General features: G+C 46.5%; 1 protein-coding gene across 4 annotated transcripts in view; it reads left to right on the top strand.

Annotated features, from left to right (window-relative positions):
• The window catches only part of rhea (Talin_middle and talin-RS domain-containing protein rhea), a 908,869-nt gene that overhangs the window by 468,104 nt on the left and 427,826 nt on the right, over positions 1-12,939 (top strand). For all 4 annotated transcript variants that reach the window (XM_037423602.2, XM_037423605.2, XM_037423603.2 and 1 more), the window contains exon 34: positions 4,072-4,194. In XM_037423602.2, coding sequence (XP_037279499.2) covers positions 4,072-4,194 — 123 coding nt within the window. The remainder of the gene's footprint in view (positions 1-4,071; positions 4,195-12,939) is intronic.

Here is a 12,939-nt window from a genome sequence, read left to right on the forward strand (position 1 = left end):
GTAATTTCTTGGAAAAGAACTGTCACCGCACTTAAATATAGGAATTATGAATTGTCACTTCCAGTCTTCTGGTACGCATCCTGTCAATGGATTGTTGAAACATTAGTGGAAGTCTGTTGGCTGAATGATCTCCCATGAAACTTGAGACATTAATCCACAGAATTCGACAGAAAGTGGCATACTAAACAGTTCCCTGCTCAAAATACGTCAATCCAACTTCCCGGAATGTCATTGTTTTCATGCAGAAGAAAATGTTCACCATATTCTTTTGGAGTGGGTCAAACACGCGAATGAAAGAGAAAAATTAAGGAACAAACTAGCAAGTTTAGACAGATAGCCCCTCACATTAAGGAAATTACTCGGACCATGGCCTGAGATGCATCTTCAGAAAAAGGCGAACATCTTTCTGACAGACTTCTTAGTGGAGACCGGGCTGGATAAGTGCCTGTGAGAGACAGCCAAGGGTTGGCATATATGAAATGATGTGTTATTGCATATACTGACACTAGAAAAAAAAGGTGTGCATGTGAACATTTTATGTGTGTGTGAACTACTGCAAACAAACTGTACATTGGCATGATATTTCTACTGGTTTCAGTGTGCTATTATGTTAATGCTGTTTTTTATTGTCCATTTCTGAGTACCGTTAAGTATTATAATTTCTTTTCCCTGCAGAAATTATTGATATGGTGTAGCCGAGGCAATATGAACCTCAACCTCTCCACAGCAAAACACTTGGAACAGAACAAAACAGAACAGGCTGAATGATGCTTGGTTAGCTTTAGAAGTTTAGCGCTGATTTCATTGGGACCCAGGCGTGTTTTTCATCGAGACCCAGGCTGAAGTCATTCTATTGCACATTGTTTGCCATGCGCTGTTACTATAACAGGTTCAAATAGAAGTGCAACATGAGGTTGCAGGAGATTAAGTGAACTATTTAAAGGTAGTTCATTAGTAAATACCGGGGCGAAGTTATTGTTGAAAGCCTCTGTGCATTGAGCGACTGGTAATACAACGCCGTCATCACCTCGAAGCATTGACGCTAAGTGATTATTCTTTGGATTTATGACTATCTAACTCCGTGAAGAGGGACACCCTGAAGTTTGAGCAGCTGTGCATCAAGGCATGAGGAATTGTAGGATTCTAGAAGAGGAGCACCCAGGCTTGGAATCGCCTCAAGAAACTTCAAAAAAGCATGGGATTAGAGCCCCTTGAAATAATTGAAGATGTGGTAACATGTTGGAAATCGAATGGAAAAACTTTTATTGCAGAGAAAAAAAAATCAAGTCAGGGTTAAAAGCAGGTGGGTGGGGCCTCTAGTCCAGGGCTTCACAAACTGGCCTCAGCAGCTCGCCGCGCCTTGTCCAGGAGCGCCACTTGGCCCTCTTTTTCCTCACTGGCGAGCAAGGTCTCCCACTGGTCCATAGTGAACATTTTTGCCTGAACTGAGGCGTATTAATTTTGGCTGTCCTTAACTAACATTCTTATGTAATGTGAGCAAGTGTTGGCTGCTCTCTACACCATGGGCAAGAACCAGTGTATGCGGTTGGGTTGCAAAAGTGAGTACCAACGCGTTCCAACCCCCCTTCGCCTGCTGTTGCGTGCTACATTGTTTTTCTTTCTATCAGTATTCGCTACGTCTTTTTTTAATTATCTGCACATCACAGTGCGGTTTACAAACAGTGCGAGTGTAAAAAGACGTCGCAGCTGACAAGCACACAGCCAAGGTCACTAAACTGCCCGCGCCAGTCCACAGTTGCTTCCTTCTCATACTAAACTTTAAGGCCCAACCACATGCACACGATTCCGTAGCGATAAGAACAAGATTTGGTGTTGCCATGGCTGTCGTGGAAGGCCATTTGTCGCTATCGCTTTGCTGGTTTCTGGAAAACAAGAAAAAATCGCTTGTCACCCAGAAAAAAATTGTGAAGATTTTCGCAGCATGGTAGTGCCCAAGATTTTTCCTTGGGTTGTAATTTGCTCTTCGTGCTTGTTATTCACATTTCCTTCAAGGAATGCAAGATATAGACTACCTTTTCTACAGTAACTTCTCAAATGGACAGCATCATGGTGGCCATATTTCGTCGTTAATCTTGTTATTTATGGCTTGTTTTGATGCTTTGGTGGTCGCTTGCTGCAATGTTGGTTACTTGCTGCAAAATAATGGCAGCGCTGTGGTCGTCGTGCCAGGTTGCCACGTCGTTAGAAATGTGCATTGTAGTGTTGTAGCACATGCTTCTGGGCATCGCTCGAGATCACAGCAGATACCACTGTTGCAATAAACGATTGGGAGAAGAGAAAGATGTAAAACGCTTTTATGAAGTGCACGGGCGGCGCAGGGACAGCTTGCAGATGATAGTGCCGTCAACCACCGAAGAAGAGTGAAGTGCTATAAACACACTGTTTGCAAACAGTGTGCGTGTATGTCAATTGAGAAAGGCTAAGCTACCTAATTTGTTTTTTAACTATATTGCATTTTTTTGCTCATGCCGGTAATGTTTTCATAAAATTTGCGCCATGTAATGAACACACCCCTGTCTCTGCTCTGATTTTTCGAGAAAAAAAGTGCATTCATTATGCAAGTAAATACGGTATGCTCGTGCAATCTATGATTTATAGATCTACTGGTCTGCTCGATGTCGGACTTTCCACAAGTAGGTGGAATCCAGCAGGCTGCATTCAAGAAATTTGTTTGTGCTTCTTTTTACAGCTATCATGTTGTGCTCCTACACAAACTTATTAGGGGCTGAAAAAACTGTTTGTGTTATATCTTTTTGCAATCTTCTGAGGAAATATTCTTTGCCTCTCATGTCTAAAGTTTCGTCGACATCGTACTAAATCATGTACATGCAATCTCTGCATTGTTAAGAAAATCATGAGATGCCACCTGTCAGTGCTTCATTAACCTAGAGAAGATAAATTTTGCTTACTCATAATATGCTTAGGAAACCTCTCCAACTTTTTTTTCTTGCAATTTCGCTAGCAACTGTTCTAAATATAGTCCATTCGATTCGCACACATACTTCAGTGGTTGAATTTGCTTTGCACCTGAAATTTTGTGATTCACACAGCTCTAATACATATGATTTCATTCCGTAAAAATTATGTCTCAGTGCTTCTAGGGGTGTGCTTGAACCTATTTTTTCCCAGTCACATCATTTATCAGAAATGTTGACAGCCCTAATGCTACTTTAGCTTATATTGCTGTGTTGATGCCCACTGACTACAAATACACTCTTTAGCCTAGATGTATTAAATTGGTAGGTGACTGTGAAAAATTTTTCTGTATACCTTAAGATTCCGAGCAAGTGCCCCCTTCTGCTCTTTCAGCTAGTGTCTAAATTTCAGCAAAGTGCAGAAAGAGTCTCCAGTAACCGCACAAATATTGAAAATGACAATTGAAACAACTAATAAATAAAAGAGACACCTTTTCACTATGGTTCATGCTGTGGCTCCTATTGCAAGAAGCGCAATACAATCAAACCATGGGAAGCATGGCATGAAAGCTGCTCCAATAATGAGCCAATGCAACAAACACTGATCTTTGAGGCATCACTTGTGCTGATTTCGGATCATATGTGTCATCTCAAAATTCAGATTTCAAAGGCCATGCGTTTGCTCGCAGGACTCTAAAAATCATCATGGGTGTCCGGTGCTTAGTTCATGGTGTTTTTTTTTTAATGAATTTCGCACGCAGGCACTCAAAGGTTGGGCTGCCAAGCAGCTTGATTGAATAGGAATAAAGTAGGCCAGTGTTACAGGAAGTTAGGGAGATTTCTCACTTTTGGCCCATGAATACCTTTTCTGGTTAATAGGCAGTTGAAAATGTCTTCACTTTGTTTGCACCACTCATTGCTACAAACCTCGAGCACGCAAAAAGGATAGGCACTGCTATCACACACAGCTCTTCTTTGATGTGAGAATTAATGATGGAGGTGCAACATTAACGAACACACCACTACTGTTCGTTATGCACTGTGATCTTGCTTTGGTCAGGGCTTTAATTTTGCGCTTGCTATGCTGTAGATCTTTTGGCAGTGTTGTCTAAATGCCGAATGATGGTCCGTGCAGAGCCTGGGGGATGCAATGACTGGCATCGCCGACCATGCCAAGCACAGTGAGCATGAGCAGTTTAGCGAGAGTGTGCGGGAAGTGTCAACCACCATCTGCACCCTGGTAGAGGCTTCAGCCCAGGTATCTTTTTTTTTCTTCCTTTTCTATTTCTAGTTTCGTCAGGGTTTCTAGGAGTACTGGCTGCTCTCAGTAAAAACACTGGTGCCTCACAACACATTGGGTCACAAGCACTCAAAAGCTGGGAGAGGGACATGTGCTCTTTTGGGACCGCTTGTTGAAAACGGTGACCATAGAGGTTCTCTGGTTTTAAGCATTTCAGAAAACTCCTAGAGCGTTAAATTTGGCAGAGCTGTGTTAAGCGCTTCATATGACGAAGTAACCAACACCCGAAGTTCGTGTAAGTCATTGCCTTCGTCATCGTGCCCTATCATAGCTCTCTGGAATGCCAAGCATTTTCTCGGTAAATGCAGAGGAAAACTGTTATAGATGACTGACATAGGGCCAGTGCATTAAGTGTAGCAGCCAGGTTAGAAGTGTGGTATTTTATTTGACACGACCCCAGATCAGTAGCAAAACCTCGCTTACTACATGAACCTTTTTTTTTTACTCGAGGAAAAAGTTCGGCTACTCGGACATTATGAAAAATGAGTGAAAGCAACTCAGAAAGCTCTGGTCCTCTGCAGGCCTTGCACTGCACATATTTATCATGTTTTCAGTTTCTACTAGGCTATCGACTCTTAAACATCGGAGAAAGATAAATTGGGAGTTTGATCTTTTTCTTGTATTTAACAGCTCCTAATGGCTGAGAGCTTGCTCAAGAATAGGGTCATTTGTTTTCATAACTACAAAAGCTTTTTGATTACATATTGCCAGCAGCGCGTAGTGGGTCGACAGCAAGAGCGGCTCTCAATCTAGAGGAAAAAGAAGATCGCGTGCTTCTTCTCTGCTCGAGAGCCAGCCACGACTGATGCATCGTCCTAGAGATTGCTATCCGGTGGTTTAATAAATCCCCCAGTACTTGTGACTCATCGTGACAAACTGGTGGAGGTGCTGGGTAGTCTCACGGATGCTGCAGACCCCCCCAGGAAGCCGTGATACGAGTCCAGGGCCAGTCAATACTCCTGTGCATCGGAACAGCCGCCGAATCAGGGGATTGCCTCCGGAAATCGATGATACTGCTCCCACCACGTCGACAAACATGACCAGCGCTTCGGTGGAAACCTTGTCAACCGGCACGGGAAGCATGACGTCGAACCGCTATACGTTGAAAAGCCCACGGGCACCGGCGACATTCCATGCCACAAAGCACGAGGACGTTGAGGACTGGTTGGTGGACTTCGAGCGTAGCCACCTTGAATCAGTGGGACGACGCGGCGAAACTGGGTCGTGTCTATTTCTATCTCGAAGACGGGGCATGTACATGGTATCAAAACCGAGAGGAGCAGCTGACGACGTGGCCCAAATTCTCTCGTAGACTTTTGCAGACCTATGCCAGTGCTGATCGCCAAGAACGAGCTGAACGAGCTATTCTGGCTCGCGTCCAGTTGCCAAACGAAACTGTGACCACGTACATCGAAGACATGACGCGCCTCTTCCGACGGGCTGATTCAAGAATGACGGAGGACAAGAAGTTGCGTCACTTGATGCGCGGTGTCAAGAACCAGCTTTTTGCCGGCCTCGTGCGCAGCCCTCCGAAGATGGTCGCAGAGTTCTTGTCCGAGGCCGTGACAATGGAAAAAATGCTGCAGCAGTGATCCAACCAATACGACAAGCAAATCAGTGGCATGTCTACTGCCGACATTTTCACCGCCACTAGAACTAGCAACGACCGCCTACGTGAACTCATCCGTGATATAGTATGTGAAGAGTTGCAAAAGGCTGGTGTAACACCTCATCCTACGGTTAGCTCTATTGCAACTGTGATCAAAGATGAGCTGCTCAAGGCCCTCTGGAACACCTTGCCTCCTGATACAGCTGCACCAGCTCGTGCTGAATACCGCCGTGAGACAACCTACGCGGAAGCCTTGAAACGCCCTGCTGCATCGCCGCCATTACTCGTCCATCCTGTTCCTGCTGTTGCACTCCAGTCAGCGCAGCACATACCGTACTACAAAGGCACGTACACACCACCGCCCTTGCCCTTTGTCCCTGGCGCTCCTGCCGCCCATCGTTCGGTGCCACCAGTTCAGTACATCGACGATCGGCGCACGTCTCCTCGGAAGTCTGATGTTTGGCGCACACCTGATCGCCGACCTTTGTGCTTTCACTGCGGAGAAGCTGATCACTTGTACCGCCAGTGCCCATATCGCCGTCTTGGGCTTCGCGGCTTCTCTGCGTATTCATCGCCACCCCGTTACGGCCAAAGACCGCGCGAAATCGAAAACTACCTCGCCCAGCAGCATGCACCACCATCTGCCAAGCGCCAGTCCCGCTCGCCATCACCGAGGCGGTTTTCATCAACGCCCCAGCGGTATTCTACCACACGATCTCCCAGCCCCCACCGGGAAAACTAGCCCAAGCGACCTCTGGGGGCGGGGTCGCTGAACGTCGAAGTGCTGAAGACCTCCTATTGACGCAGAACCATACAGAAACCGGTCCGACATCACATACTGCTGCAAAAGATGGCGGACTTTCACTCGACATAGCAGTGACAATTGATGGTTGTGCAGTTAATGCGTTAGTGGACACCGGCGCCGACTATTCTATACTGAGCGGGAAACTGACAACGCAGCTGAAGAAAGTCATCATGCTGTGGCATAACTCGCAGATTCGGACAGCTGGTGGCCACGTCGTTACTCCACTGGGTGCCTTTACAACTAGAGTACAGATCCAAGGGTATACATTCGTAGCAAGCTGCCTCGTTCTACGCGAATGTTCCCGTGACGTCATCCTGGCAGTTGACTTTCTACAGGAAAATGGAGCTATCATTGATCTACAAGAGCGCCGCGTCACGTTCTCAGCCCAGCGAGCAATCAACGTGCAAGATGACAGAAGGCGTGTCGACGTACTCCGTATTTCTCAACAGAGCGTGACGCTTTTTCCACGAGCAAGTGTTCTAGTCGACGTAACATGCTGTGGTTTGGGCGATGGCGATGTCGTGGCCGAGACAAATTTAGAACACCTCCTGCAGCAAGGCACTTGTGTAGCTAGAAGTGTAATACACCTTCGTGATGGCCGATCTGAATTGCTCGTAACCAACTTTAGCAACGAGCATCGACATCTGTTCCGTGACACTTTGATAGCGTTTGCCCACGAAGTAGCAAACGTCACCAACTGTCTCACGTCAGAACTAGTGGATACCACCGACACGTCAATGAGTAATATTGACATCAATCCTGATCTGTCCACCAATAACCAGACTGCGCTACGAGCGCTCTTGTTCGAGTTCAGGTCTTGCTTCCCAAGTTGCTCAAAGACGCCAGACGTCTATCACTCAACACAGGATCATCACGTACGAGGGACGCACGGCCGATACACCAGAACCCCTACCGCGTGTCTGCTAAAGAACGTGAAGCGATACGTACGCAAGTCAGCGAGATGCTTGGCGATGGCGTTATTGAACCATCTAACAGCCCATGGTCATCTCCAGTCGTACTTGTCAAAAAGAAAAACGGGTCGCTACGCTTCTGCGTTGACTACCGAAAGCTTAACAACGTGACCAAAAAGGATGTGTATCCAATGCCACGTATCGAGGATTCCCTGGATAGACTTCGTCGTGCCCATTATTTCACTTCTCTCGATCTCAAAAGCGAGTATTGGCAAATCGAGGTAGATCAGCGAGACCGTGAAAAAACAGCCTTCGTGGCTCTAGACGGCCTATACCAATTTCGAGTGCTCTCTTTCGGCTTGTGTTCAGCGCCGGCAACTTAGCGAATGATGGACACTGTCCTCACAGGGCTCAAGTGGCAGACTTGTCTTGTCTACCTTGATGTGGTGGTCTTCTCTACCACGTTCGAGCAGCACCTTCACTGCCTGCGCAGCGTGCTGGAGGCTATCCGATCGGCGGACCTCACACTAAAGCCACAGAAGTGCCACTTCGGCTATAAAGAACTGAAATTTCTGGGACATGTAGTTAGCGCCGAAGGAATCCGGCCCGATCCGGACAAGCTTGCCGCTGTTGCCGAATTACCAGGTCCTGTCGGTTAGAAAGCCGTCCGGCGCTTCCTTGGTTTGTGCGCCTACTATCGTCTGTTCATTCATAGCTTTTCTCAGATAGCAGAACCTCTGACTCGTCTCACAAGGGACGACACGCCGTTTGTCTGGGAAAACGAGCAACAAGCAGCTTTTGATGAGCTGCGACAGCGCATGCTATCAGCGCCCGTTCTCGCTCATTTCGATGATTATGCTGACTCGGAGGTCCATACCGACACTAGTAACATTGGGCTCAGGGCAGTGCTCGTTCAGCGTCAGGAGGACACCGAAAGAGTCATAGCCTACGCCAGCCACTCTCTATCCCGTGCCGAAGCGAATTATTCCACTACGGAGAAAGAGTGCCTCGCAGTCGTGTGGGCAATCACCAAGTTTTGCCCGTACCTTTATGGTCGTCCCTTCAAGATAGTGACGGACCATCACGCACTCAGTTGGTTGGCAAGCCTGCGTGACCCTTCAGGACGGCTAGCATGGTGGAGCTTGCGGCTGCAGGAATTTGATGGCACCATCGTCCATAAGTCTGGCCGTAAGCATGAAGACGCTGACACACTGTCACGCGCACCTCTTCATGTCGTCAGTCAGGAAGCAGAGGAAGACGAAGGCTTCCTGGGCGCCATTAGCGCATCAGACTTCAGCAAACGGCAGCGAGATGACGCAGAGATTCGTCCAATCATTGATCATTTAGAGGGCCAGGGCGCTATCATACCAAGTCATTTATCCCGCTCGTTGACGTCATTCTGCCTGCAAGACGGTGTGCTGTACAAGAACAACGCTCGTTCAAACAACCGTGCTTACCTCCTGGTGGTTCCTCGAGACATGCGAGACGACGTTCTCTTCGCTTGCCATGACGAACCCACATCCGGTCATCTGGGCTACTCAAGGACACTTGCCAGAGTGAGCGAGAGGTACTATTGGCCAGGACTTTCAGCAAGCATCAAGAAGTACGTCAAGAGCTGTCGGGAATGTCAGCGCCGAAAGCAACCATTTGTTAAGCCAGCTGGTTTGCTTTAGCCCATCGAAGCACCCTGCACGCCGTTCGACCAAGTCGGCATGGACATTCTCGGGCCATTTCCCCTGTCTGCGGACAGCAACAAATGGGTGATCGTCGCGACCGACTATTTGACACGCTACGCTGAGACGCACGCGATCCCACGAGTCATGGCTTCTGAGGTAGCACAACTTTTCATGCGCCACATCGTGTTACGACACGGTACTCCTTCCAGTGTAATAACGGACAGAGGGACGGCATTCACGGCGCAGCTTACGAACGAAGTTTTCAAACTGAGCAACACCAGACACCGAAGGACAACTGCGTACCACCCGCAAACCAACGGACTTACCGAGCGACTGAATAAGAGCCTCGCAGATATGATCTCAATGTACATCGACGTACAGCACAAAACATGGGACCGGATCTTACCTTACGTGACCTTCGCGTATAATACCGCCGTGCAAGAGACCACGCGATTCACGCCATTTCGGCTTCTCTATGGCCCCGAAGTGCAGACCATGCTAGACTCTATGCTACCGTGTCAAGACGAAGACGAGTTGGCAACTGACGCCGAAGAATTCGCAGAGCGTGCTGAGGAAGCCCGGCAACTCGCGCGGCTGCACATCGGCCAGCAACAGCAGGCAGACGCACGATGCTATAACACTCGCCACAGAGAAGTGTTTTACAACCCCGGAGATCGAGTTTGGGTGTGGACGCCCGTCCGCTGCCGTGGCCTTAGAGAAAAGTTACTGAGCCAGTACTTTGGCCCATATAAAGTGTTACGCCGCGTCAGTGACGTGAACTACGAAGTGGTTCCGGACTCAACACCCCATGCACAGAGCAGGACACGACTGAGGCCGGACGTCGTTCATGTGTTGCGCATGAAACCATTTATTGGGCGTTGCTCGTAACTTTTTCTTTACCGTACAGCATTCTTTGTTTTTTTGTTTATTTGTGTGAACTTGCTTTCTCGTTCTTTGAAGTTTCTTATATTCTCACACTCTTCAATTTTTACTTTGACTTTATTCGAATTTTCAATTTCTTTTTCACGTGCCTATGTAGTAGCATCCCGGTGCTGCTAAGTACTTTTCTTTTCTCTTTTTGGGACTTGTTTTTTTTTTCTTTTCGGAAGGGGGGATAATGCCACCAGCACGTAGTGGGTCGACAGCAAGAGCGGCTCTCAATCTGGAGGAAAAAGAAGATCGTGTGCTTCTTCTCTGCTCGAGAGCCAGCCACGACTGATGCATCGTCCTAGAGATTGCTACCCGGTGGTTTAATAAATCCCCCAGTACTTGTGACTCATCGTGACAATATGAAAGCAAACACACAAAGCCAGACAATAAAGAAAATAAAAATGTTCACTGCATACATTAAATTACTTGTGACAACAAAGGACACGCAAGTTTCCTGAGTGAGCAGTGTAGTTAGAACGCAAAAAAAGCAGTGGAAAATCTGGTGTCGAGTTTTGCCATTAGAACGTTAAGAGCTTGGCTGACCAAACTGGAATGCAGTGGCTCCTCCAGCTGGTGTAGTAGACGGTAGACGTAGGAGGCTCACTGGTTATGACTAGGCTTGTGTGAATTCCAGGATTTAAAATGAATTTGAAGCGAGTAGTGGTTTGGTCAATAATTCTAAATTGAATTCAAGTAGTATAATTATAAAGAAAGATGAGCACATTTATCATGACTCGATTAACCTGCACAATATTTGTTGAACTGAAACAAGGCATGTCATTCTTTTTTGGTTCGAATTGGAGCGACTGTGGCAGAATTTGACTTTTGTGGAATGCAAATGATAACCTATACTTGGAGCATATAAGCAGGTATACCAAGCGTTTGACTCTAAAAAATGATGAATCGGTGTGAGGATAACATGTACATTTAACTTTGAAGAGGGCCTTTGTGGCAGTTCAGATTTCTTCAGGATTATTGTGTTCACTGTGTAACATTTCTTTATCACAGTGAAACCACTTTTACAGGGGCAGTTACACAAAGAAGAATATACCCTCATTCGCTCATTTTACATTTGCTTATGATTTAAATTCGAATTGAGGTGAATTTGAAAAAACTATAATTTTTTGAAATATTGAAAGTGCGTAAATATTTGTACAATCCTAGTTATGATGAGAAAATGATTATGGGCAGTACCAGTGCACAAACTCACGGGACGAAGGGATAGAAACAAGTGCTTAGTTGAGTGTCAGCTCTTGTTTGTGTCTCTTCTCTTCGTCCCCTGAGTTTGTGCGCTAGTACTGCCCATAATGTATCACCAACTAGCCCAACTATATTACTTGCCATGTGGTTTTCTTATTGGATGAAGCACACCATCTCTCTGCCAGGGGTGCTCATTGGAAAATAGCCTGTGAGATGCACTGCCACAATTGGGCAGGTGCTACTTTTTCCCCCAAAATATGGGTTGGGTTTCTTGTTGTAGCATGACAGGCTGAGGACAAATGCTAGTGCTGTGTTGTGTTGAATGTTCTTAGCCTGCACTACTATCAATGATATTTCCAAATACTGGTAAGCTTTGGCTCGCAGGTAAATAAGGCGATGCATTTCCTCCAAGTGACCAGAAAAGCTATATAATAGTATCGCAACAGAAAGAAAGGAAGCAACTGCATCAATCTGTTGCGTTGTGCAACAAAGAATTTTTAGATCTGATATCTGCATTCTGGCAATGTCTTTTTCGCGATGGGCTGTCTATTTGTGAGTGCTGGTTGTGCAGTGCATGCTGTGAAGTCTCGTTACATAAGATTAAGGACTTTTCTGAAAATTCCTCTCCAAATGTTCAGTGCCGTTATATAAAAAATATTTTTTGCCTATGATTTTCAGAGTATTATTTGTTCCAGAATTACGTATCAAATTTTGTCACCCTTATATCTCTACAACACTTTAAGATAGAGAATAACGACTTTTAATAGTAACTCACGGCTGTGGAAACGATGCCCAGCTCTGTACGTACTGCTATTATCATCATCGGAACACTTTCATATTTTTGATGCGCCTGCCCTATTCAAATGTGTGATAAGCTTCTCGTCATCACTACTGTCTGAACTTGTTTTTCACGAGAAGCCTCACTGCATTGACTTTGTTTTCATCAGGCAGCTCCACCAGCGCGCTTTTTGCCCGACTGTTTGCTCGTCGCCAGATTGGTGGTTGTATCTTCGTGATGAACTGCAAAAGCAGCACAAAAAGAATGCAGTGACAGGAAAGAATACGGCGTGACTAACTATAGGATGAAGTCATCGTTGATTACCTATGCATGCTTCACTCACAATTGAACACTACGCACAGTGCAACAAAGAGATATGAAGTTCAATAATGGGAAATGCTGGGATAGTTGTAAAACATAGTGTGGAAATATTTATTTATTTATTTTGTAGTGAAGAGCAATGCCCACTACTGCAGCGATATCGACACGTTGGCGCAAGGCGCGAGCTGGGGCTGCCTGGTTGCTGCTGCAACGATGCCCGTATATCCGGCCAGCTCTTGGTGCTTCTATCCTGACACTGCTACCGCTTATCGCCTTGCATATACATTATATTTTGTTGGAGGCTGCTGTGGTTTTCGCCGATTCTGGAATTGCGTAGCCGAAAGCTGCCGTTCATCCTGCCTGACGACGCTGTCTTCACACCTCCGCGGGCTTTGCCACCCAGGGGCTGTCTTAGCGCCCAGCCCCTGCATGAACCCGACATCTTCAGTGGCACAGACGAGAAAGATGTTGAG

Source organism: Rhipicephalus microplus, chromosome 4, assembly GCF_043290135.1.
Source record: "Rhipicephalus microplus isolate Deutch F79 chromosome 4, USDA_Rmic, whole genome shotgun sequence".
Lineage (NCBI taxonomy): Eukaryota > Metazoa > Arthropoda > Arachnida > Ixodida > Ixodidae > Rhipicephalus > Rhipicephalus microplus.